Source organism: Larus michahellis, chromosome 19 (genome assembly GCF_964199755.1).
Source record: "Larus michahellis chromosome 19, bLarMic1.1, whole genome shotgun sequence".
NCBI lineage: Eukaryota > Metazoa > Chordata > Aves > Charadriiformes > Laridae > Larus > Larus michahellis.
The window spans coordinates 866,368-890,060 of record NC_133914.1 but is presented as its reverse complement, the minus strand read 5'-3'; the positions used below and the strand labels follow the sequence as shown (position 1 = coordinate 890,060).

At 67.9% G+C, this 23,693-nt stretch overlaps 1 protein-coding gene across 8 annotated transcripts in view; it reads right to left on the bottom strand.

The window, feature by feature from the left end:
• Positions 1-1,034: 1,034 nt before the first annotated feature.
• The window catches only part of ADGRB2 (adhesion G protein-coupled receptor B2), a 28,336-nt gene continuing 5,677 nt past the window's right edge, over positions 1,035-23,693 (bottom strand). For 2 of the 8 annotated variants that reach the window (XM_074563058.1, XM_074563063.1), the window contains exons 2-32: positions 22,152-22,947; positions 17,985-18,068; positions 16,789-16,953; positions 15,275-15,439; positions 13,977-14,141; positions 13,024-13,188; positions 12,841-12,942; positions 12,580-12,686; positions 11,979-12,173; positions 11,819-11,887; positions 11,612-11,720; positions 11,391-11,537; positions 10,362-10,437; positions 10,187-10,289; positions 9,876-9,919; positions 8,621-8,747; positions 7,984-8,087; positions 7,590-7,692; positions 7,175-7,325; positions 6,812-6,881; positions 6,625-6,691; positions 6,419-6,504; positions 5,742-5,840; positions 4,657-4,828; positions 4,482-4,577; positions 4,268-4,307; positions 3,438-4,096; positions 3,035-3,070; positions 2,628-2,732; positions 1,898-1,951; positions 1,035-1,729 (exon numbers count right to left, since the gene is read on the bottom strand). In XM_074563058.1, coding sequence (XP_074419159.1) covers positions 1,529-1,729; positions 1,898-1,951; positions 2,628-2,732; positions 3,035-3,070; positions 3,438-4,096; positions 4,268-4,307; positions 4,482-4,577; positions 4,657-4,828; positions 5,742-5,840; positions 6,419-6,504; positions 6,625-6,691; positions 6,812-6,881; positions 7,175-7,325; positions 7,590-7,692; positions 7,984-8,087; positions 8,621-8,747; positions 9,876-9,919; positions 10,187-10,289; positions 10,362-10,437; positions 11,391-11,537; positions 11,612-11,720; positions 11,819-11,887; positions 11,979-12,173; positions 12,580-12,686; positions 12,841-12,942; positions 13,024-13,188; positions 13,977-14,141; positions 15,275-15,439; positions 16,789-16,953; positions 17,985-18,068; positions 22,152-22,932 — 4,647 coding nt within the window. In that variant the 5' untranslated portion in view covers positions 22,933-22,947 and the 3' untranslated portion in view covers positions 1,035-1,528. The remainder of the gene's footprint in view (positions 1,730-1,897; positions 1,952-2,627; positions 2,733-3,034; positions 3,071-3,437; positions 4,097-4,267; positions 4,308-4,481; positions 4,578-4,656; positions 4,829-5,741; positions 5,841-6,418; positions 6,505-6,624; positions 6,692-6,811; positions 6,882-7,174; positions 7,326-7,589; positions 7,693-7,983; positions 8,088-8,620; positions 8,748-9,875; positions 9,920-10,186; positions 10,290-10,361; positions 10,438-11,390; positions 11,538-11,611; positions 11,721-11,818; positions 11,888-11,978; positions 12,174-12,579; positions 12,687-12,840; positions 12,943-13,023; positions 13,189-13,976; positions 14,142-15,274; positions 15,440-16,788; positions 16,954-17,984; positions 18,069-22,151; positions 22,948-23,693) is intronic. The other 6 variants (XM_074563059.1, XM_074563061.1, XM_074563060.1 and 3 more) reach the window with 6 other exon arrangements.

Below are 23,693 nucleotides of genomic sequence, written 5' to 3'. Positions count from 1 at the left end.
GGGGCGGCGGGGGCTGGCCGTGCCCCTGACCCCCAGCACCCAGGGGGCTCGGGGTGCCCGGGGCTTGCAGGGTGCTGAGCAGAGGAGGAACAAACCAGCACCTTGGAGGCCACTGGTCCAAACTGGGCAACATCCTTTGCCCGGAGGTCTCGGCAGTGCTGGAATCCCCCAGGAGCTGGGGGTCGCTGCCGGCCCCACGGCTCCCACCAGCTTCATCCCCGTGGGAAAGTCGCCTGCCCGAAACGTGAGTGCCGGAGGGTGCTGCCTGCTCGCCCGCAGCCTGTCCTCACCAAAACGAGCCCGCGGGGAAGCTCTGGTGGCTTCTCCCAGAGAGAACCAATAGCCGGCACCCAGGGCACACTTCCCACCACTGCAGTGGCCACACGGCCCTCCCCGGCACGTCACGGCACAGCATGGCGAGAGGGTGTCGGTGCCACGGTGAGCCGAGCGCCTGATGCATGCCGTGGATTCCCACAGCACACACCTCCTTAGTCCCTGGCATGCGGAGAGCCACGATGCAGAGATGTCGTCTCCTCCAGCTCTGCCCTGCCCCTGCTCGAGTCCTGCCCCCGCTCTGCCTGGTGCGGCACGAGCCCGGCATCCATGGCCGTGGCTCCTGGCCCCACTGCCGCGCTTGCCGGCCTCCCCTGCCCCAGCGCCCCATTCCCAGAGGCACCCGCATTGCAACGCCCAGCTCCGGCTGTGCCAGGGATGCTCCAGCAGCGCGAGGCACCCCACATTACATGCCTCTGCAGATTGCGCAGTAATTGCCTCCGAAGTTACTAATTTGCTCATAGATTAATTACCATGTAATTTACTGCTCTTGGCTCCCGTGATAAGACGCTCATTTGCAAGGCAGCATGTGGGCGCAGGCTCAGCCCCGGCCAGCAGGATCCCGCGGGGACACAGACTGGGGAGGGAGGGGACCAGGCGGGAGCAGACGGGCTGGGGGTCCCCACTGGGTGGCAGCCACCCCCCTCCCCGGCCGGACCCCCGACACGAAGCACGAGGCGGTGGCCGCGGCCCCACGGCACCAACAGAGAGTGAACTTTTATTTCCAACAACGACAGCACCTGCCCCGTGGGGTGGGGGGGGTGGGGAGGGCTGGGAAGGGGCGGCCATGGCACCCGGGGTTGGGGGGGGGGGGCGAGGGCAGCCCGGCCCCGGGTGGGCGGCCGCTCGCGTGCACACGGTGCACGGCGTGAAGAAACATCCCGGTAGAAAAAGAACGAAGATCTGCCGGCCCCGACGGCCGGTCCTGGCCCGGGGGGTGCAGGCGTGATCGGTGGGTGAGCGTGGCGGGGGGGGGTGGGTGCGTGTGTCCCCTCCACACCCGCATCCGGAGGGTGGCAGGGAGGAGAAACCGCGCGAGGACGGGCGAGAGGCGGCAGGAGCACGGTCCCTTCCGCGGGGACCCCCCACCCCGGCCAGGCGGGGACCCCCCCACGCCGGCCGCCGAGGAGGAGGGAGCAAACCCAGCGTCTTGGCTGGTCCCATGCCGGGGCGATGGCGGCGGCGGGCGCAGGGCTCACACCTCCGTCTGGAAGTCGCCGTCGGCCGCATCCAGCCCGGCGCAGGGGCTCTCCCAGTCGGCGCGTCGCAGCTCCAGCCGGTCCCGCTGGGCGCTGGGCAGGGACCCCAGCGTCATCGCCTTGAATGTGCTCCACGGCTTTGGCGGCGCCGGCGGCGCCTGTGGCTGCTGCTGCTGCTCCTCGGGGCCGGCCGCATCCTGCGGGGCGAGGGGCAGCTGCAGCAAGCGGCCGGGGTGCGTGGCCGTGCACGGCTCCATGGGCCAGGCACTGCCACCCCCCCTCCACCCAGCTCCGGAGGGGGCTGGAGCAATCCGGTCCCATGCAGGAGGGGACGGGGCAGTCCCCAGGGATGCTCAGGCACTTACGTTGGCCGCGCTCTTCTCCCCGCCGCCCGACGAGACGCTCCACCGCTTTTCTCGCTGCGGAAAGAACCACAGCGCTCAGCCCCAGCACCCTCCCGGGATGCCCCGTCCTCCCCGGGATGCCCCGGTCCACGCAGCGGGAGGTGGAGGGATGCGGGGGAGCAGACTGGGGTGCCCTGGTTTCAGCTGGGATGAGTTAATTTCCTCTCTAGTAACTATCGTGTTTTGGATTTAGTATGAGAACAATGTTGATAACACACACTGATTTGGTTGTTGCTAAGTAGCGTTTGCGTTAGTCCAGAACTTTTTCAGCTTCCCACAGAAGCCGAGGGAGAGCGCGGACAGGCCAAGCCGCCAGCCAAGGGAACGTTCCGTACCACAGACCACGCTCATGCTCAGTGTACACATGGGGGTTGGCCGGGGGGCAGGAATCTGCGATTGCTGCTTGGGATGGGATGGGCAACGGATCATCGGGTGGCGAGAGCAATTGGTGTTCCATCACTTTATTTTGTATACTCCTTTACTATTGTTATTATAATTATCATTATTATTCTCTTCCATTTCTGTTCTGTTAAACTGTCCTTAACCCACAAGTTTTTTTCCCCTCCTTTTCTCCCCTCTTCTCTCTGCCCTACCGGGGCCGGGGGGGGATAAGCGAGCAGTTGCGTGGTCCCGGTTGCTGGCTGGGGTTAAACCACGGTGCCGGGGCAGGATGGGGCCTCCAGGACCTCACCTTGGAGGAGCCGGCAGCCGGGGCCCGGTACCGGTCCAGCGTGTGAAACTTCTGGTTGAGCTCGTGGTAGAGCTCGGAGTGACGCTTCCGCGTGTGCATCACCTTCTGCGGGGCGAGAGCAGGGACCGTCAGCATGCGGGACAGCCCCGTGCCCCTCGACAGCCCCCTCCGTCCCTGTCCCCTCCGTCCCCCCACCATCCCGCGGCAGACGAGCGCAGGGCCCGCTGCAACACTCCCCTTGGCACCGGTGTTTTAATCAAGAGCCAACGCTCGTTATTGCTTGGTATAAAACTCCCCCGAGCTCGGCTGCTGCACTGCTGACAGTGAGCCAGAGGCAGCCGGGGACAAGGTGGTTCAGTCCCCGGATGGCACCCGACGGTGACACCCACTGCCGTGGCGGGGCTTACCTCAAAGTCCAAATCGGAGTATCGCAACCTCTTCCTCTGGCAGGGGACAGGCGGGGACAGGAGCAGGGGAGGAGAGGGAGAAGAAGAGGGAAAGGTCTTTGCAGGTCCGGGAGGTGGGGGGAGCAGGGCAGAGGGGGTGCTCATGCCAGCCCTAAGCCATGCCACTTGGCGGGGACGGAGCCCGGCTGGAGACACGGGGCTCCCGGCCGAGCCGGGGGGACGTGCAGCTTCTCCATCCCACCACCAAGCGAAGGGTGGGATGCCGAGCAGCGAGCCACGGGGGCGACTCATGCAACCCTGACCATGCACGCACGCCGCTGCACGCTCGCCCAACCCCTTCCCACACACCTCCCTCCCCGCGCACGCGTCCACGGGCACGCTCGCGCCCCAGCCCCCCGCTCACCTCCAGGGACCCCACTTTCATGGCGGAGCCGGGGACGGTGCGGGGCATGGTGCGGCTGCGCTCCGACAGCTCCGAGGCCAGGATCTGCCGGACGGTGGGATGCTGCTTGAACTGGAGGCTGTAGGGAGCCTTCACCGTCCCGTAGGGCTGGTTCAAGTTCACGTTGACGTGGTCCATCGTGACGAAGCCAGGGTAGGCATCCCCCTCTGCCGCCGGGCACCCCGTCCCACCGGGGCCCCCCTCCTCGGCGCCGGGACTGAAGGTGCCCTCGTCCCGCGGGAAGGGCTTGAGGCTGGTGGTCCGGCGGGGCAGCACCATGTAGTCGCTCTCGCGCGGGGGCTCGGGGGCCCGTAGCCAGCCGTACTCCAGGGGCCGCAGGCTGCTCTCCGTGCACAGGTAGACGGGACCCGGCGCCTCCAGGCTGAGCTGCGGCGCCGGCGGGTCGCCCAATTCACTCAAGCCAGCCACCACGTTGGGAGTCATCTTGGGGACCTGGACCAGGATGCTGGCGGGAGGGATGTTCCCCGGCAGGCTGGAGAAGCCCAGGCCGCCTTCCGAGGTGGTGTTGAGCTTGGGGTCTTCGTCCCCGTCCAGGGAGATGCGGGACAAGGTGCCCGTGATGGTGGCGGGGTTGCAGGTGTTCACCTCCTTGAACAGCACTGTGGGCCGGGAGCGGGGTCAGAGCCGGCCCCGGGGGGGTCCCGCGGGAGGGCAGGGAGGCTGGACCGACCCCCTGCACGGTGGCATCACGCCCACCCCGGCACACGCCACCTGTCCCTCCCCAGCGTGGCACAGTGACACCCCCGTCCCCAGCGCAGGGGGGACCTCACCTGTCTGACACGCCAGGTCAACGTCCTTTTCAAAATCTGTCTATAAAAATACAGAGAGAGGGGAAAGAGAGAGAGAGAGAGGAGAGAAAGAGAGAGGGAGAGACGGGGAAATGAATGCATCTTGGCCGGGCCGGGGAGCAGGGGCTTGGCGAGGGGGACCCTGCCCGGCCCCGCCGGTGCCCGCTGCAGCCCGTGCCGGGGCCGCCGCACTCACCAGGATCTGCACCTGCCCGTTCTTGCAGGAGTCGGGCGAGTTTTCATTCTCCTCGCTCCTGCACCCCCCCATCTGACACTTCACCACGTCCTGGACCTGCGGGGACAGAGCCGGTCACGGCTCCGCGGCCAGGGGTCCCCCCCCCCTCCCCAACACCCCTCCGGGGCCACCCCACCTCTCGGCGCAGGAACCCGTGTACGGTGATGATGACGAAGCCCTGGACGGAGTTGAAGACGGCGAAGAGGACCTGGAAGAGGATGGAGCGCCGGTCGGTCATGGCGAGCACGGCCGACATCCAGGTCAGCGCCAGCAGAGGCAGGACCACGCAGGAGCTCCACAGCGATGCCCTGGGGCAGGGAGAGAGGGGCCGGGGTGAGCCCGCTGTGCCAGGGCTGCCCCGCAACAGCCCCCCGAGCATCGCCCACAGCCCCCCGAGCGTGGCCGGGGCTGACCGTGCATGTGCGGCACGGAGACCCGAGCACCCTGCAGAGGCTGTGTGCCCCGCCAGGCCCCCACCGCTGTCCCCTCTTCCTCGGTGTCCCCAGGGTGGGCGCTTGGGGCACTGCCTGCCTTAGGGCACGGTGGCCCATGGGCTCCTTCTCCCCCCCGCAGCCCCGGCGCAACCCCAGGCTGAGCCATCGGTGCCACCGAGCTGGCCCAGGCACGCCTGTCCCCGACCCCGCACAGGCAGTGAGGGTGCTGGGGTGACACAGGGTCACCGTCACCCTCCCACAGCCACAAGAAAAGTGGAAAAGGGGATTTATTTTTTTTTTTTAGCAGTGCATTTGGGGCTGCTTCTGCTGCAACTAAAGCCCTGGGAGCAGGGACCTCGGCTGGGCAGGGTGGCAGTGGTGACAGCCCAGCCCTCTGCCAGCACCCGTGGGGGGTTCGCATGCCGGGAAGAGGGTCCCGGGGATGCCCCCCGGGGCCAGGACTGGCCCGTGGCCCCTGGTGCGGTGCCCCTCATGCCCTCCCCGCTCCCAAGCCGCCCCGGGGAAGAGGAGCTGAGCCCCCCGCGCCCCGACCCCGGAGATGACGTGACCTGCGGGAAGCCATGCCATGCAGACGTGATGGCCGCGGTGGGACACGCGCACCCCGCGGCCGCCCCGAGCACACAGCCTTCGCCCTGCCCGTGGGACCCCCAGCTCAGAGGCCGTCCCCCCACCCTGGGGCGATACCCAGAACCCAACTCCCCCGCTCCGTGGGGTCCACGGCTGTGCTCGGGGCGGGGGGCGAAGCGGGCGCGTGGCGGGCACTAACATGGCGCTGCTGGCGGTGGCGGAGGTCATGGCCGCGCTGGACACCACGCCGCACTTGGTGCATTTCAGCAGCAGGCTGCCGCAGGGGGGGGGCTTGGAGCTACGCGGGCCCCCCCACCCCCCCGGCGCCCCGCGGCCAGGACCGGGCCACGCGGGGATGCGGGCGGAGGGAGCAAAGGTGGTGGGACAGCAGGATGGCAGGGAATGCGGGGGGGATAGGTCAGACAGATGGACGGACAGACGGATGGATGGATGGATGGACGGACACAGGCAAAAAAGCAAATGGGAGAAGGAAAAGAGAAAGAGAGAGAGAGAGCCGGGTTAGTCGAGGGCGGCAGCAGTTGTTAATGACGAGCGGGGGTGGCCAAGTGGCAGCGGGACGGGGCGGGCAGGGCTCAGCCCCCTCCGCTGGCGGCAGGGAGGGGGGGTCCGCAGCGCGCGGCTCCCCCTTCCCTGGGGAAAGGTGTGGGGGTGACCACCCCCCAGCTACTGCCTCTCCAGCAGCCCCCAACAAGAGGCTACCGTTGCCCCAGGCTTGGCCCCTGCTGCCCACTGGTGTGGTGAAGTCTGCCCCGTCCTCAGCCCGCTCCCGGGGGAGACCCCACGCCATGCCCTGCGGCAGGACAGGGTGCTCCGCGCCAGCCCCAGGGACAGTCCCGCGGGGCGCAGGGCACTTACCCAGCTCGCTGCTTTTTGGACTTATCTGAAATGCCATCGCGGGACATGAGCTTGTTGAACACGATGATGCCAACCAGCATGTTCACCTTGGGCGAGAGCGGCGCCGGGGTTAGGGCCAGGCACGGAGCCCTCGCCAGCCGGGGCTGGCAGGAGCTGCCACGCACCGAGGTGGCTTTTTGGGGGTCCCATGCTCGGGGTCAGCTCACCAGCACGATGACAGCAGCGGGTCCCACGAAGGCGTAGAGCAAACCGCCCTCCAGTGAGAGCCAGCAGCTGCAGGGGACCGCGGCGTGTCAGGGGCTGATGGAGAGGGGACATCCCCTGTCCCCATCCCCTGCTCCCAGCACTGCTGCCAGCCTGGAGCGGTCCCCGTGTCCCCCCGTCCCCACGTACTAGCTCGCCGTCCCGTAGCCTTTGGTCCGCGTGAAGCCGACGGAGACTGCGACCACGAGGGCTGGCAACCCTGGAGAGGGGAGATGAGGCTGGAGCTGCAGGGGGGTGGCATCGCTGTCCCCCCCAGCATCACCCCTGTGCCAGCCCCCATGGATGGGAACAGGGATGGGGTCCTTCTGGCAGCTCCCCATGGTCTGGCTGGTCAGAAGGTGCCACGTCAAAGGGACCAAGACACCGGGGTCTGCTTTCCTCCATCGTGCCTCAGTTTCCCCTTCTGATAACCCTGGGGGGGTGCCGGGGTAGGGGGGATGCGTGGTTCCTCCCCTCCACCCCGTGCTGGGACCAGCGCTGCTGGGCTCTTACCCCATCCCAAGCAGAGGAAGCGCTTCCTGACCAGGCGTGTCCGGATCCGGCCGATCACCGCCAGGTAGGACTGCCAGGCCTCCGTCAGCACCCAGCAGAAGGACGAGAGGAAGAAGAAGTGGAGGAAGGCGGCCGTCATGGTGCACACGCCCTGCGGGGACGCGGGCACGTCACGGGGAGGCACGGTGGCACCACCGCGGCCACGCGGCGGTTAAACTCCCGCGTCCCGGCAAGGTCTGTGTCAAAACCGCTGGCGCAAAGGATTTAATCCCGAGATCGAGTTAATCCAAATCCAATCTGCTGCTGGGAGCCAGCAGGGACGAGGCGACCGGCTGGGAAAAGAAGGCTTGGACCCCTCCACAGCCCCCTCGCCCACCCGGGGACCCCGTGAGGGGGGCACGGTGGTGGCACCCACCTTGCTGAGCATCTGGGACTGCCCCACCAGGATGAGGACGTTGGAGGCCAGGATGGAGACGCAGAAGTTGAGCAGGATGATGGAGCGCTCCGACTTGATGAACCTGCGGGCAGGAGCAGCGTGGGGCCGGGGTGCCAGCCTGTCCCACGTCCCTGTCCCGTGTCCCCTGCCCGGTGCTGGCGGGTGGGTGCTGTCCTGGGCCAGGGACAGTGCCAGGCAGCCCAGGCACCTCTCCCACCCGGCAGCCACCAGGGTCACTCTCTTCCCGCCACGTTGCGTTTAATCACATCGATGCTGAGCCTTTGCTCCCACCTTGCCCCCCAACTTGCCACGCCCTCCCCACACGGTCTCGTGCCCCAGGTGCCCCCCGGGTCCCCAGCTGTCCCCGGGTCACCTCCAGAAGGCAGCGTAGATCACCAGCAGGGTCAGCAGGGCCATGCAGGAGACGGCACAGCCGATCATCAGCGGCACCGAGGGGGTGCCCGAGGGGTCCATGGCCTGGTGGGGAACAGGGTGGGAGCGGCTGAGCCCGGCCCCCCCCATGGCTGCTCCCTGCCAGCCCCCTGCCCCGCGCTGGGCCCCTCCACCCCCCCGGTTGGGGACCCCCGGGTGCCGGGGGGGGTCGGTGGCCGCGGTGACGCAGCCAAGGCGCCTTCCTGGGGACCCATGCCCATCTCCATACCAACGGGGGACGCGGGCGGAATAGCAATGCGGTGGGGGGACGCCCGGGGCTGCCCCCCCCCCTCCTTGCACACAGCGATGCCCCATATCGAGCCCTCTCGACCGCGGCAGCCCCCTGCCCGTCCACGCCCACCCTCGGGGTGCCAGGGGGTGCAGGAGCCCTTCTTTTGGGTGGTGGGAGGCACCCCCCTCACCCCCCCAGTGCCCATCCCACCCCGTCGAGGTGCAGCCCCTGCCCATCCCCATCCTCCCCCGGGACCCCCACCTCGGCCAGGCCCCACAGCCCGGGGATCGCCCCCCCTCCACGGCCCGTGTCCCCAGCGTGTCCCTGTCCCCATCCTGTCCCCTACCAGGTCTCTGGGCAGCTGGGCGAGGACGGCGAAGGTGGCGAGCTGGCGGCACTGGCATTTGGTGTGCGCTGGGAGGGTCTCCAGGGTTTGGCAGCTCTCCGTGTCCCAGTTTCCCAAGCCAGCATCCCTGATTAATGGGACGAGAGCGAGGGAGAGCAATTTGAAATGATCAAACGCACACGCAGCCCCCCGCGCCTCTCCCGACTTAACCCTTTGCTGGCCCCTGCCTGGGGGCAGGCAGAGGGAGGGGGCGCTGCCAGGGGACAGGTCAATCCCCCCAGCCCATGGCGGGGGGGGTGAAGCCATCCCTGCCCCGCTTGCCCCCGCCCACCCCGGCGCTGATCCCCCTGGGGAGCGGAGCAACACGAAGGCTTGATTTTTAATCATCCCACCCAGGTGGAGGGGGGGCGGGGGGGGGGCAAAGTGCAGAAGGAGGGGGCCAGGTGTGGGAGAGGCAGTGGGGATGGAGGGGGGACAGGGCAGTGCCAGGGCCCCCCCCCCCGGCACCCATGTCCCCCCCAGCACGAGCCGTGGCTCACGCAGCAGAGACATGCTGCCCCCAAAGCCCGACCTGCCCGGGAGTGGGTGATGCTCCCTGCCTGCCATGGAGACCCCCCCTGCCACAGGGACCCCCCCTGACACGGGGACTCCCCAGAGGGAGCCGGGCCGGGGTGCCCCGCAGGGACGCTGGCCACGCACGGGGAGAGCAACCACCGCTCCCAGCAAGGCGGGGAAACCGGGAACTGGGTCTGTGGGACAGCTGGGGACGCAGCTCCCCCGGGGCCAGGCTGAGACCTGGCGCACTCGTCACAACCACACGCCTCCCCGTCGGCACGGGAGCCCTACTGGAAGCAGCGACCCCGAGGTGCAGGGCCCCCATGGGCACCTGGGGTGGGGGGAGCCCGGCACTGCCACCCCCTCGCCCCGCAGTGCCCCCCGCTCCCCCCGCCGTGTCCTACTTTCCCTCGCTCCTGCCAGAGCGCCGGGCTCCGCGCTAACAAATTGCATCTGGCAGGCTGGCGGCGTCCGTCCCCGGCGTCACGCGGAGGCACATCGATCCCGTGGCAGCACAATTCACCCGCAGCCAGAGGGGCTCAGCCATGGGCAGCCACTGGCCCCGCTCCCCGTCCCTCCCGCCACCCCCCCGGGGACCGACAGGGCACTGGGACAGCCCAGCCCCTGCGCCCAGCATCGCCCGCCAGCAAGGGCATGGCCGGGGTGTCCCTGTCCCCCCCTTCCCCCCCGTCCCACTCACGTCCTCGAGTAGTCCCAGGTGACGCACTGCGGGTGGGACGTGCCCTGCGGACAGAGGGACAGTTAGTGCTTTGCCCCCTGCCCTGCTCCCAGCCCCAAGAAGGTGATCGGCCCGTGGGGACCTCCCTGGGGACCCGGCGGCTCCCCCGGCGCTGGCACGTCCCCACCGCAGGCAAGGAGCCAAGTGCTTGTGGCCACCGGCTGGGAGCTGCTAGCCCCTATGTGGCTCTCAGCACCCGGGGGTGAAGGGGCTGGTGGGACCCACACAGGACCAAGAGGTGACATGCGAAGGGACAGGAGGGGGACACTCACGTTGATGATGTGGGAGAGCTCCACCAGGACGAGGGGCTCCGCGGGCTTGGTCGGCGGGCGCACCGTCACCATCAGCACCTTGGAGGTGACGGCCAGGGGGGGCCTGCAGGGAGGGGCACCGGCTGTCACAGGGACGGGGACACGGCATGGGGGGACAGCGGGCAGCCCCACTCACCTGGGGGGGGGCAGGATCAGCCCCAGCGTGCGGTACAGCACGGCCCCGATGACGAAGTGGGACGACTCATCCGTTTCTGCAGAGAGAGGAGAAGGGAGAAGGGCGCCGTGATCCAGTGCCTGGCACGCGCGTGGGCTCAGCGAGCACACACGGACACGTGAGCCCACACGTGTGTCCCCAACACACGCAAGGGAACACGCACCCCCTCCCCAACACAGGCACGGCACACACGGACACACGCAGGCACGGCACACACGGACACACGCAGGAGGCTGCCTGCGTGCTCGCACACGTGCACGCTCACACGCGTGCGCTCCCAGATGTGCACTCTCACGCCTGTACTCCCAGATGTGCACTCACACACATGTGCAGCCCCAGACATGCAAGCTCACACGCGTTCCCATGCGCACGCGTGCACACTCCCGGCTATGCACGCGCAGACATGTGTGTGAATGTGCGCTGCGCCACACACGCACGCTCCATGTGCCCAGCCCCAGACGTGCACTCACACATGCACTCACACATTTACACACACGCATGCTCCCAGATGTGCACACTCACACATTAGCCCAGCCCCAGATGTGCGCTCACCCGTGCACTCATACATGTACACACACGCATGCTCCCAGATGTGCACACTCACACATTAGCCCAGCCCCAGATGTGCACTCACACATGCACACTCACATGTGTACACACACGCATGCTCCCAGATGTGCACACTCACACGTGTGCCCAGCCCCAGATGTGCGCTCACATGTGCACGCCCACACATGTACACACACGCGCATGCTCCCAGATGTGCACACTCACACATTAGCCCAGCCCCAGATGTGCACTCACACATGCACACTCACATGTGTACACACACGCATGCTCCCAGATGTGCACACTCACACGTGTGCCCAGCCCCAGATGTGCGCTCACACACGTGCACGCCCCTGCAGCACCCCAGGCGCAAGTGCGCGCACACACGCGTGCACAGGCGTGCAGAGTGTGCTGGCCCCCGCGGCCCCAGCGCTGCCTCACCGGCGGAGGCGAGGCTCAGCACCTCCCTGGGGATGAAGAGCTTGTCCTCGGAGCTGCGGGCCCAATCCTTCATGCCCCGGCGCCCCTTCATGGGGAAGTTGATGTCGCTGGAGACGGCGGAGACGGGCTCCCTCTGGATGCTGATCACTGGCAGGGCAGAGCAGGTGTCACCACCCGGCTCCCTGCACCCGCTGAGGCCCCGCGCCTGTCCCACCGCTCACCCAGGTTGTCGGTGACGATGAGGGAGCTCTGGAAAGCCTTCAGTGCGTCCCCCACCAGGTGGATGAAGTCCTCCACCACCTTCATCAGGTGCACGGAGCCGGGCGAAACCTGCGGGCGAGGGACCAGCTCTGCAGCCGCTGGGAGGCGTCCCCACGGTGGGGACAAGCCGTTTGCCCCGGCACCCGTCCGTGCCATGTGCCACTCACCTGCTGGGCGTCCTCCCACTTGTCCCGGTTCTCCGCGTCCACCATGTAGCTCACCACCTGGAAGAAGCGCTGCGGGGACGGGGCTCAGCGGGGCTGGGGACGGGGGGACCGACCGCCGCCACCTCCCCGGGGGCGTCCCTCGCCGTCCCCCGCCCGCTACCTGCACGTCCTCGGAGGAGGGGGTGTAGGTGGCCCTCTTGAAGGTGTCGGTGACGTTGCGCAGGATCTCGACGGAGAAGAGCAGGTCCCCGCTGTAGTAGGTCTTGCGGGCCATGAGCTCCAGCAGGCTCCGCACCACCTGCGACATGCCCTCGCCCGCCAGCACCCGCTGCCCCTTGGCCAGGTGCTCCCGCAGCTTGCACAGGGGGGGGACACTGGTGTCAGCTGGCCGCCAGCACCCCCCAGCAGTGCTGTGTGTCCCCGGGTCCCTCGCCATGCCGGGAGCGCGGGCAGCGGGGACTCCGCAGAGCTAATAGCGCTAATTAGGGCAGCAGCAGGACATGGGGGTCTGGGGGTTCCCTCCCACCCCAAGAGCCATTTCGCGAGGCCACGGGAGCGCAGCTCGGACTGGGTCCAGCTCCAGGACGGGGTCCCCTTTCCCAGCCCTACCCGGGGAGCCCTGCCTCAGTTTCCCCACATGGGCTGCCGATGAAACAAGGCAGCTGCTGGGTTTCCCTGCCCTGGAGGGGACGGCAGGGGCTGGGGACAGAGCAGACCCCTGGTGATGGGGAGGGGAGGGCCGCGCCAGAGCGGGCACCTACTGAGAGATGCAAGTATCGGTACTCGTGGGAGACGCAGCGGGCGAAGCTGGGCACCCCCCAGTAGGCGACGCCGTGGGGGCTCAGCAGGCACCGGCGGCTGGCGGACCCTGCGCGGGAGAATGGGGTTTGGTGCGGGCGTGGGAACTGCCCCCACGCGCGCCGGGGACAGGCGGCACTGCCCAGCACCCCGATGCCACCCGCCATCCCCTGCCCTGCTCCGGGGCGTGGGGGGGTTGGGGGTGCTCGCCCCGCGCCCCTCACCCGTGGCGTTGGGGGGACATTTGTTGTAGATGATCTCCCCGGCGGCCGTTTTCTTCCAGGTCATCAGCATGACGTACTCGTCCTTGCACATCTCATGGTAGGCTGGGGGGGGCAGAGGGGGGGGTCAGGCGCCGCCCGGACGCAGGGCGATGGGCACCGGGGTAGCGCTGGGGTGCTCCGTACCTGGGCACTTCTTCTCGTTGCAGGTCTTCACCTCCTCGCCGGTGCCCTCGCAAGGGTAGCCCTGCACGCCTGTGCCCTCACACATGCGGAAGCGCCGCTGCCAGCCGGTGTCGCAGGTCTTGGAGCAGAGGCTCCAGTGGTTCCAGGGGCCCCACTTGCTGTCGGCTGCGGGGACAGGGGGACACCGTGGGACGCCCATCTTGGCATGGCGAGCGGCACCCGTCACGCCCCAGCGGGGTGATCCCCCCCACGCCGCGAATCGAGAGCCCCGCAGGGTATGAAATCCACGGATCGATGATTTAAATCGCTTTCCGATGAGACCAGCGCCGCCGCACAGCCACCGGCCGCTCCCCCGCCGGCAGCCCAAGGGCACCCTCGGCGCGTGGCAGAGCCGAGACCTCCCTGCGGTGGCCGCGGCGGCCGTGGCGCAGCACTCGCCTCCCTCTGCGCCCGCCACCGACGCCGGGGGTCGAAGGACAAGACAAGGATGGGGCGGAAGGACAGGGTGAGGACGGGGTCCATCCTTTGGCCTGACTACAGCCCCCCTGCCCGCTGTCCCCCCATCCCCAGTGCCGGCCCCAGCCCCAGGAGCTGCCCCACGTGCACGCAGGAGAGCTGGCACGGCCAAAGCACGCCGGCACCCGCAGCCGCCGGGCACAGACGGGTCCCCCCAGCGTGACAGAGGGGTGAGGGCATGGGACGAATCCCCCGCTCCTCCAGCTGGGATGTGGCTGCACAAGGGGGGCGACTGCTGATCCCCGGCATCACTCTTTGCCTTCTGCTCCCCCCGTACCCGCATCCGCAGCGGAGGGGGCTGCCGGCCCCCTCGTGTCACCGGCGGTGACACCGCAGCGGCTTTGTGGCAGATGCATGGCTGGGCCGTGCCCCGACGCGCGGTGCCAGCGGCACGCGTGGGTGTCCCCCCCGCTCCCCCCCAGCGCGCGGGGCCTTACTGGGACAGGAGGGGTTGGAGCACTCCCGGGCGTCGGCGTGGGCCCCCCGGCACTCGGCCCAGCCGTGGGCTGAGACGCTGCACTTGCGCGTCCGCTGCTGCGTGCCGTTGGCGCAGGTGACGGAGCAGCGGCTCCAGGCGCCCCACTCCAGCCACTGCCCTTCCACTGCGGGGACAAGCGAGAGCGGCGTCAGCCCCCACCGGCCGGCGGCCCCTTGGGCGCCCAGCCCCAGCTCCCCGCGACCCACGACGGGCTCTCCGTGCAACGGGTCCAGCCTACGGACGTGCCAACTCTTCCCATGCCGACCTCAACAGCCAGTGCCGAACCCTGTCCCAGCCGGGGGGACTGTCACCAGGACTGGCCCCCGCACCCTGTGTGATTTCTCCTACTTTCCTGCCGCACCGCAACGCCCAGCCTGCCGTGCGGCCACGCTCGTGGGACCCGACGTGAGCCCCCAGCGTTGCTCCACACCAAACCCAGCAGTCCTGGCATCGCTCCCTGCCAAACCCGGGAGCCCTGGCATTGCTCCCTGCCAAACCCGGGAGCCCCCGCTGTATGGAGCAGGGCATGGGGGGAAGGAGCTGCCATCACCGTTCATTGCTCCAGCAGCACCTCTTGGAGCGGCCACGGGAAAACCCACGTGCCGTGGATGGCACATCCCTGCCGGAGCTGCTGCAGAGGGGGTGCACAGAGTGCTCTCTCCTGCTCCCAGCCCGCCACTGGTCTCCCCGCGCCGCGTGTGGGGTCGCCACGGGGATGCTAGCCCCAACTTGACATCCCTGGCCACCACTGCAGAAACCCCATAGCCGCCACCGCAGCCACCCCAGACACACAGGAGGAAGGGAAGGAGACGGCACTGCCACCCGCGCACAGACAGACCCCACAGCCATCCCCCTTTGCCGCCTCCAGCCACCTCCCCGGTGCCCCATGACATCCCTGTGCCACCCCAGTGCCAGCGCTGTGCCTGCCACAGGGACACCAGACACAGAAAATGGGGAGGGAAGGAGCCAGCTCCTCCGTGGACCCCAGGCTTGTTCCCCTGCCCGTGGCAGGAGCTCGAGCCCCCCGCATGGCCGATGGAGCTGGCTCTCCACCTGGGTGTCCAGCGGGGACAGGAGGATGCACCCCATGTCACAGCACCCATGTGCCCATGGGCTGTCCCGGGTCCCCACGGCGGTGCCACCCATCCCTCGCAGCGCTGCAGCCCCGCGCCGGGAGCTCGGCCCTGGCTCTCGGCCGGTGCCGTCACCTGGCATTGCCGGGGGGAAGGAGGAGCAGGGGGAGAGGAAGGTACTGACCCGGGCAGCTCGCGATATTGCAGGGCTTGGCCTGCAGCTCGGGGCCCTCGCAGGCTTTCCCTCCGCGCCGCGGGGCCACGCACCGCCGCGTCCTGGTCCTGGCCCCTCGCCCGCAGGTCACCGAGCACAGGCTCCACGGGGACCACTCCTCCCACGCGCCGTGAACTGCAACACAGCACAGCGCCGTCGCCGCACGCCCCCGGCCCCGCGGGGCTCCAGCATCCTCCTCCTCCTGCTGGCACTGAGGGGTCCTGGCCATTGCAGACCCCTCGTGCCCCGCGCCAGGGCTCCGCAGCAGAGCCAGGCACGGTGCCCGGCTCCTCTCTGTGTCCCGCCGGCATCGCCTGCCCCACCATCACGCCCGAGCCCAAACCACAAGGGCCCTGAGCGGGCAGCCGTGCCGCTCCCTGCCCGGCTCCAGCCTCCCCTTTGGGGTCTCAGCGCTGGCGGCACATGTCCCCCCGCCCCCACGCACAGCCCAGCTCGCCCCAGCGCTGGCCACGGCCACCCCTCAGACACGTCGCACCCACGGGAGCTCAGCTCACCCGGGCAGGGAGCACGACCCGCACAGCACACAGGCTTTAGGATATCCTTTAGGATAAAGGATGCTCCTCCATGAGATGCGACATCCCTGGAGTGCCGGGACAGGGCTGCGCTCCCCAGTACGGAGGGGAGCGGGCACACGTGTGTTTTGGGGGTGCAAAGCCCCCAAAGCCTCCCAGGCTCGGACAGGGCAGCCTGGCCACTGCGGCAGCACCCCAAAGCCCTGCCAATTCCTGCGTCCCACGCAAGATACACGGATGCCACCACGGATAAACGGGCCAGTGTAGAGCCCAGTGAGACGCCCAGTGTCCTGCCTGCCCACTCCTGCCCACGACCTGCCGTGAAGAACCAGGCAGCACAAGCCCCTCCTGCCCCGCACGAGTGGGGACACCCCCACCACGCCGGCCCAGGCAGCTGCACGGCCCCGGGACCCCTGGCGCAAGCTCCAGCCCCCACTTCTCCCCCAGCACGAAGCCTCAGAGCACCCTGGGCAAGCCGGGAGTTTGCTGGGAGGGAGGATGGAGAGGGCTGCCAGCTGAGCTGCTCCCAGGGCAAAACCCCCGGCAGCAGCAGTGGCGAGGTGGGGTGGGATGGGATGGGATGGGATGGGGCACCGGGCACCCATTGCAGACGCCTCCCCCGGCTCGGTTTCCCACGAGCTGGCAGAGTTGGGGAGATGAGACGACGGGGCAACGCCAGCAGGAGCTCCAGGGATGCCCGGACACAGCGGGATGGGCAACGCCTGCTTCCACGAGAGCATCGCCGCAGAGCCACCCCCCCTCCTCATACACCCCCAGCACCCCCCGGCCTGCGAGACACCCCACACCCCCAGAGACCCCCCAGCAACACACCTCCCCACTCTCCCCAGCCGCCCGCCCGCTTCGGGCACCGACCAGAGCCCAGCCAGCGGTGGGCACCCCCCAGCCGGCAGCGAAGCCCCCCTCCCTGGTGTCCCCGTGTCCCCCCTGTACCTGGGCAGGTGGCCGTGTTATTGCAGGTCCGCGTCTCCCGGAGCAGCCCGCTGCACAGAGTCCCGTAGGGCGAGGAGACGCAGGAGCGCGTCCGCACCTGGGAGCCCTGCCCGCACGTCAGGGAGCAGACGCTCCACTGGGACCACTCCTCCGCCGCCGGGTCCCCTGCGGGAGACACCCAGCCTGAGAGACGGCCGCTGCCCCGGGGAGGCCGGGGGAGGTCCCGTGAGTGGAGCACCCACGGGGGACGGGAAAGCGGCCAGGCAGCGCCCGCGAGCGCAGGGATGAGGACAAGGTGACACGGGTGACAGCGATGTCCCTGCCCAGGGCAGGGGGTTGGATTAAGGTCCCTTCCAACCCAAACCATTCCCTCGTTCTGTGACACTGAGGATGTAAGTGGGGCGCAGAAGAAGGGGTCAGGGCACGGGATCGCACCCGGCGCGGGGGACAGCATCCAGCCGGGGCAGCGTGGGCAGCCCGGCACGGCTCCTTCTCCCCGCCCAGGCGCAGCACTGACATTTACAACAACCCAGCTCTTATTAAGCTTGATGATGTCTCTGAAGCTATTGGACAGGCCAGGAAGAAAAGGCCATCAGTTTAAATTAAAAAGGAATATACGGAGGAGGGCTCCGAAGGGGACAATTTGTCCTGGAGACAGGCAGGGTGAAGGCTCCGGAGCAGGGTGGCTGCTCCGCGTCACACGGGGACGCCGGGGCCAGCCTGTGTCACCCCCCCCGGGTCACCCCACACCCTGCCCAGCAGCCCCCCGTGGTGCAGGGTCCGGACACGGTGCAGGATCCCCGTGAGCACCCGAGCGTGGCCGGGAGCAGATCTGCATGCCAGGCACACGGAGCGCAGCTCCTCTCCCAGCCCCGGGGCTCATCCATCTCCCGCTCGCCTCTGAGCCCTCCGACCATAAATCAGGGGGGCTGGGGAGGGGGGAGCAGCGCGCTCAAATTACCCAGATGGATTTGCCAAATAAATACATTTGAACGAAACAATTAATGGTTTGGTTTTTTTCTTTTGCTTTACAACCCTCGGAAGAAGGTGTAAAGGAAAAATATATAAATGGAGCAAATTAAGTCCGTCTGTGGGCAGGAAGCAAGGGGAGTCGCTCCGTCTCCATCACCCCTGCCCATGGCCAGGCCCCCGAGCCCAGTGCCACCAGCACCCTGTGCCTGTCCCCGCGCCGGTACCTGTCTGGGCCATGTAGACGCCTGGCTCGTCCGCCGACCGCGGCCACTGGGTTTTCACCTTCTGGTTCTCCTCGACCGCATTGCCTGGAAGAGAGAAGCGTGCCAGTGAGAGTGGGCAGGGGACAGGGATGGGGACGGGCCACCATGGGTCAAGGAGCACTGCAGGGGGGATACAGGGATGCCTGGCCCCACGCTGAGCACTGCGTGGCATCCCCGAGGGCAAGAGATGGTTGAGCGTGGCTGAGCACGCTCGCAGACACCCAAAAATGTGTCACGGCTCCCCCAAACACGTCACTCCCCCCATCACAGGGGCTGCGGCTGGAGCACGACCCAGGGAGCCGTGTCCCCAGAGCGGGCAGGGTGCCCGCGCCCCCGCCGCACTGGGCAGAGGTGCTCTCCCAGCCTGTCCCCACTTAACAGCTTGCTGCAGTGAGGTGGCACAAATTTATGGCTCGGCTCACCAAAAATAACAAGAGATCCATCAAGAGCACTTGGCGTGAAATTAACTGGCATGTGGAGGGCTCGGCGGGAGGTGCGGCTGCGGGCGCAGGGGGGACGCCTTCCCCAGCCTCCCCCACACCCCCCGGGCCACCTCCCTGCCCTGCAGCAGGGTCCCTTGTCCCCAAACCTGCGGGCAGGACGCGGGGGAGTTCCCAGTGCTCGCCCTGGGCACGGCACAGTGGATGCCGTGTGCCAGCGGGAAACAGTGAGGGGTCACCCGGGCACCATCGATGCCACCCTGGGCACGTGGCACCCCAAAACACCATGGGCACCCCACTGCTGTGCCAGCCAGGAGAGCAGCCAGCGATGCCACAACCGCCTCATCGAGCTGCCCCGGCACTGCCGGCTGAGCACGGCCATGTCCCCAGGGGGCTGCAGGGAGGTGACAGGGGACACCTGGCATTGGCGGGGGAGCCCCCAGCCACGCTTTGGGCACGCTGCGGCTCCCATTGCAACACACCGAGATGATATAGGAGCCCCAGGCAGGGAGCGCTGCCTGCACTGACACTTATTAGTGCTGTAAACCAGACCCAAATTTACCGACTTTTGCCTTCAACCTGCCGTAACCCCTGCCGGGGCCCGTCCCTCGCCGTCACCGTCGGTGCAGCCAGGTACCCTCAGCTCCTGTCCCCGCGCATCCTCTCCGTGGCACAGGGCGACCCGGGGAGGCTGAGGGGTTACCCTGGGGGGGTCTGTCCATCTGTGGGGCCAAGCTCCCATGGGGCCGCCCGCTCCCCTGAGCAGCACGGCAGAATTACGCGCGTCACGGCGAGCGCCCGGGGATAACCATAAATCCTGAGGATATACGAGGGCGCTCTCCCCGGCTGTGTTCGACAGAGACACCAAATTCAATTTCCTTCTGAGAGCACTAAATCCCTGGCCGTCACCGCAGGGCGGCTGCGGCCATGCCCGGCACCCTCTGCCCCGGCACCCACACCCCGTCCTGCCCCGGGGGTCCCCCAGCGCCCCGCACCACGGCACGGCTGCTGGGCTGCGAGGGCAGGGGGGGTTCTTCTGGGGACCCCAGGATGTCCCCCGAGGCCAGCCATGTCCCTGCTAGCTGACAGCAGTGACCCCGTCCTGGCATCACCTCCGCGGCGGCTGGTTTCTGAAGGGTGACGGGTTTGGGGAAACGCAGCCCCAGAGCTGGAACCGCTTGGCCCCAGAGCTACAATCTCTGTGGGGCTGTACCTTCAAAGACATCCCCCTTGCATGCCTGCAATGTGCCCAATGTCACCCCACAAGGTTTCAACCCCACGCCCATCCGTGCTTTACACCCACGTGGACCCGCATTGCACGGGGGATGCACATCCCCAGCCCCAGCCACATGCCCCTGCCCCATGGGAGAGCCGCGCCATGGAGGGGACGGCATGGGGGGGGGCCGGGGACCCCGGTGCCACCGCCGTGGCTGGGAGCGGGGAGGCCCCGGGAGCGGCTGGGCGGGTGCCAACCCCCGCGTCGCCGGGCTGCTGCGGCGCTCGGCGGAGGAGAGCCGGTGAGATCAGCGCTGGGCGCCCGCCAAGGCTGGGCTCACAGGCGCCATTCAGCCCTGCCTGCCACCGCCACCCTGAAAGGCGGCCATTCTCCACCCCGGGGAGGAGGGAAAGCCAGGTGGGAGCCCGGGACCCCCCCCTCGCTGCCATGAAGGGCGCTCTGTGCTCCTCCGGCCGCGGTGATGCAGGCGAAGGGCCGGGGGGGACGGCGGTGCGGGGGCTGCGCCGGCTGGCAGCGGTGCGGCACGCGGGGCGGCCGAGGCAGCGCATTACCCTTGCGGCTCCGGCGCCGCAATAACATTGTACCTCCGGGCGCCTCCAGGTTTTAATTGAATGTCAAATGTAATTTGGGGAAGGAGCAGGAGTTCGCGCTCTCGCCTTTGCAGCCGGTCGGCACGCCGGTCTGCGGAGAGGCGGCAGGCAGCTCGGTGCCCGCCTGTGCCAGGCCCATGGGGACCCCCGTCTCCAGCACTTGGCCCAGCATCCTCCCTCTGAGCCATCCTCGGCATCGCTGACCCCCACCAAACCAGCCACGAGGCGGTGCAGAACGCCTTCGGAAGCGATGGAATGGGGCATCCTCCAGCCCCGCTCCACGCCAGCAGCCCCAGGACACGGCGAGTGTCAGCCCCGGCAGCATCCCTGGGCGCCCCGGGCAGAGATCCAGCCAGGCTGAGCTCAGGGATGGCACCTGAACCCGGCACCAAGCTCTTAATCGTCCATGCAGAGTTCCATTGAAAGGCGAAAAAAAGGAAGAAAAAACCAAATAAAATCAGCTCAAGCAGCTCCCTTTGGGATGAGGCGATTTATAACCCTGCAGCTGTAACGGACCAGGGATTTAGTCGGGGGATCTGCCCGTAATGACATTTAGTCCTGGAATAAATGCTAAAGCCCAATGAAATTATATATATATATACCCACAGCCCATCACCACCACCTAATCTGCTGGATAAAGACCCTGCACAACTAAGTTGGGGATTGCTCCTCCCCGTGCATCACCCGGGGCTGGCGCAGGAGGAACAGCTGGCCAGATGTGTCCCCCAACCCCTGCATCGCCTCGCTGGGCTCGGCAGAGACACCCCGCAGGCGACGGGAGCGCTTGGGCGAGGCGACTCCCCGCCACGGGCAGCCCGACCCCGCTGCCCAGGGTGCAGGCGAGCACGGCTGCTTTATCTTCACTCGAGGTTTCTGCAATTCCGTAACGAGCAAATGGCTTCATTCCGCCTGGTTAATAGCCCGGCCGTGCCGTGCCGCCGTGCCGTGACATCCTGCCTGGAATAACAAGCGCCCGGGCTGCAGCAGTCAAGGGTAATTTGCCACGGGAAAGGGTCATTTTACCTGCAAATTGTTTTCCACGTCTCCACCAATGCAGAGTGACAGGGCTCCTGCTCTGGGCTCGCGGTCAGGCGCACAGCGGCCCCAGTGCCGGGGAGGCGGCGAGCGAGGCCCCGGGGCGGCGCGGGCTGTGCCGGAGCAGCCGTGGCAAACAGCCGGGGCCAGCGTAGCGGGGAGCAGGGCTAACAGGGCCGGCCGGCCCGCGGCCAGCGCAGAGCGAGCTGCAGCTCTGCTGAGCCCGGCCATCGTGTGGGCGAGGGGCACCTGGAGCCGGGAGCGTGCACCGGGCACGATTCGCACCCTCCTGCCCCGGGGAGCGTGAACGGCCACAATCTGCCCTTTGCACGGCTCCTCTGCTCCGTGCACCCGATTTGCACCCTCCTGCCCCAGGGAGCGTGCGCAGGCAGGATTCATCCATGGCACGGCTTCCCTGCTCCGTGCACAGCGCCCGATTTGCACCCTCCTGCCCCAGGGAGCGTGCGGAGGCAGGATTTATCCTTTGCACGGCTTCCCTGCTCCATGCACTGCACCCGATTTGCACCCTCCTGCCCCAGGGAGCGTGCACAGGCAGGATTCATCCTTCCCATGGCTTCCCTGCTCCATGCACGGCATCTGATTTATACCCTCCTGCCCCAGGGAGCGTGCATGGGCGGGATTCATCCATGGCACAGCCTCCCTGCTCCATGCACAGCGCCCGATGTGCACCCTCCTGCCCTGGCGAGCGCAGACGGGCAGGATTCACCCACGGCGCAGCCCCCCTGCCCCGCGCACAGCCCCCCGGGAAGCACGCACAGGGCAGGGTCCCCTCCCTGGGGCTCCCCCCTCCTGGTGCCCCACTCACCGTGCGGGACGTCGGGCAGGTGGAAGTCATTGGCATTCGCAGAATGCAGGTCGGTGGGGCAGCAGCCGGCGGCGGGCGGCGTGGCGGGCGTGCGGGCGGCGTGCCGGGTGGCGTTGCGGCGGGGTGCCGGCGGGCTCTCCGCCTGGCAGCTGCAGCCGGCGTGGGTGAAACCGCAGCGGCGGGCGCCGGGCGCCTGCAGACACTCCTCCAGCCAGCGGCAGAGCACGCTGCAGGTGAACTGGCTGGAGTTGTTGTTGTTGATGAGCAGCACCTCCACGAAACGGAACTCCAGGGCTTGGGGGGCCAGGAGGCGGGGGGCCGCCTCGGGCTCGGCCGCCAGGCACAGCTGCACAAAGTTCTTGTCGAAATGGAGGAAGGTGAAGGGCCCGGCGCCTTCGCACAGCTCCAGCTCGGCTTCCTCCTCCTCCTCCTCCTCTTCCTCCTCCTGGCGGGCGGGCAGGGGGCTGGCGGCCTCGCCACGGGGGTCGCAGGTGTAGTTGGCCAGGTAGTGGTCGAGCGGCAGCACCATGGGCGAGAAGTGGGTGCAGACCTGCTCCTCCCGGTTGAAGCGGAGGTAGAGCGAGTACTTGGTGGGGTCGGGGTTCTCCAGGGTCCAGGAGCAGCCGGAGGAGATGGTGGGGAAGAGGTCCTTGAGGGAGAAGGAGCCGTAGAGAACGCCGGAGGCCAGAGCGGAGCAGGCGCTGGGAGCCGGGTCGAAGCCCCGCGTGAGCCACAGGAGAGACGATATCACAGCCAGTAAGAGGGGACCAGCAGCGGTCATCCTATGGCATTTGCCCTGGGGAGAGACAGACGGACAGACAGATGCTTACCGGGAGGCACGCTGCTGCGGCTCTCTGCTGTGCCGTGGGGGCCAGTGACCTGCTCCCAGCCCCAGCTGGCATGGGAGCAGCGTCCCAGCTGGTCCATGTCCCTAGCTGCCACCTTGCAGGCGGGGACAGCCATCGGAGACCCAGGCTGTGCCAAGGCAGCCCCCAGGCCAGGGACCGTGCAGCACGGACTGGGGACTTTACCCCAAAACCACCAGAGGGCGGACCCGGCTCCCACCCCGCAGCAGCGGACCCCCACTGCTGCATCCCCCTCTGCCCTCGGCTCACCCGCCGGAGCCGGCCAAGCACAACCTGGGCAAGGAGCCACCAAACAGCTTCTGCCCAGACAGGGCTATAAAAAGCCTCGTACCTATTGTTGGTGGCCCCAAGCACCACGGGGACAGGCCAGCTGCTCAGCGGAGGAGCCCAGGGTGATGTGCTGGGGGTATACGGGCACCCCGACAGCATGGTGTGTCCCCCACCTGCCACGAGACCCTGGCACGGGGCGAGCAATCGTTGAAGTACATATTTCTTGGACACCATGCCTGGTACGCAGCAGCATTGCCGTGGATAGCTTTTTAATAACTCATTAATAAAATAATGCACGCAGTGGCCTTATTAAGTGGGACCGGAGTGCGGCTCCAGAGAGGCCGAGGCCACCGCGCGCGTGTTGGCACCGCTCTGCCGGGCAGCGTCAGCGAGGGGGCAGCCCCGG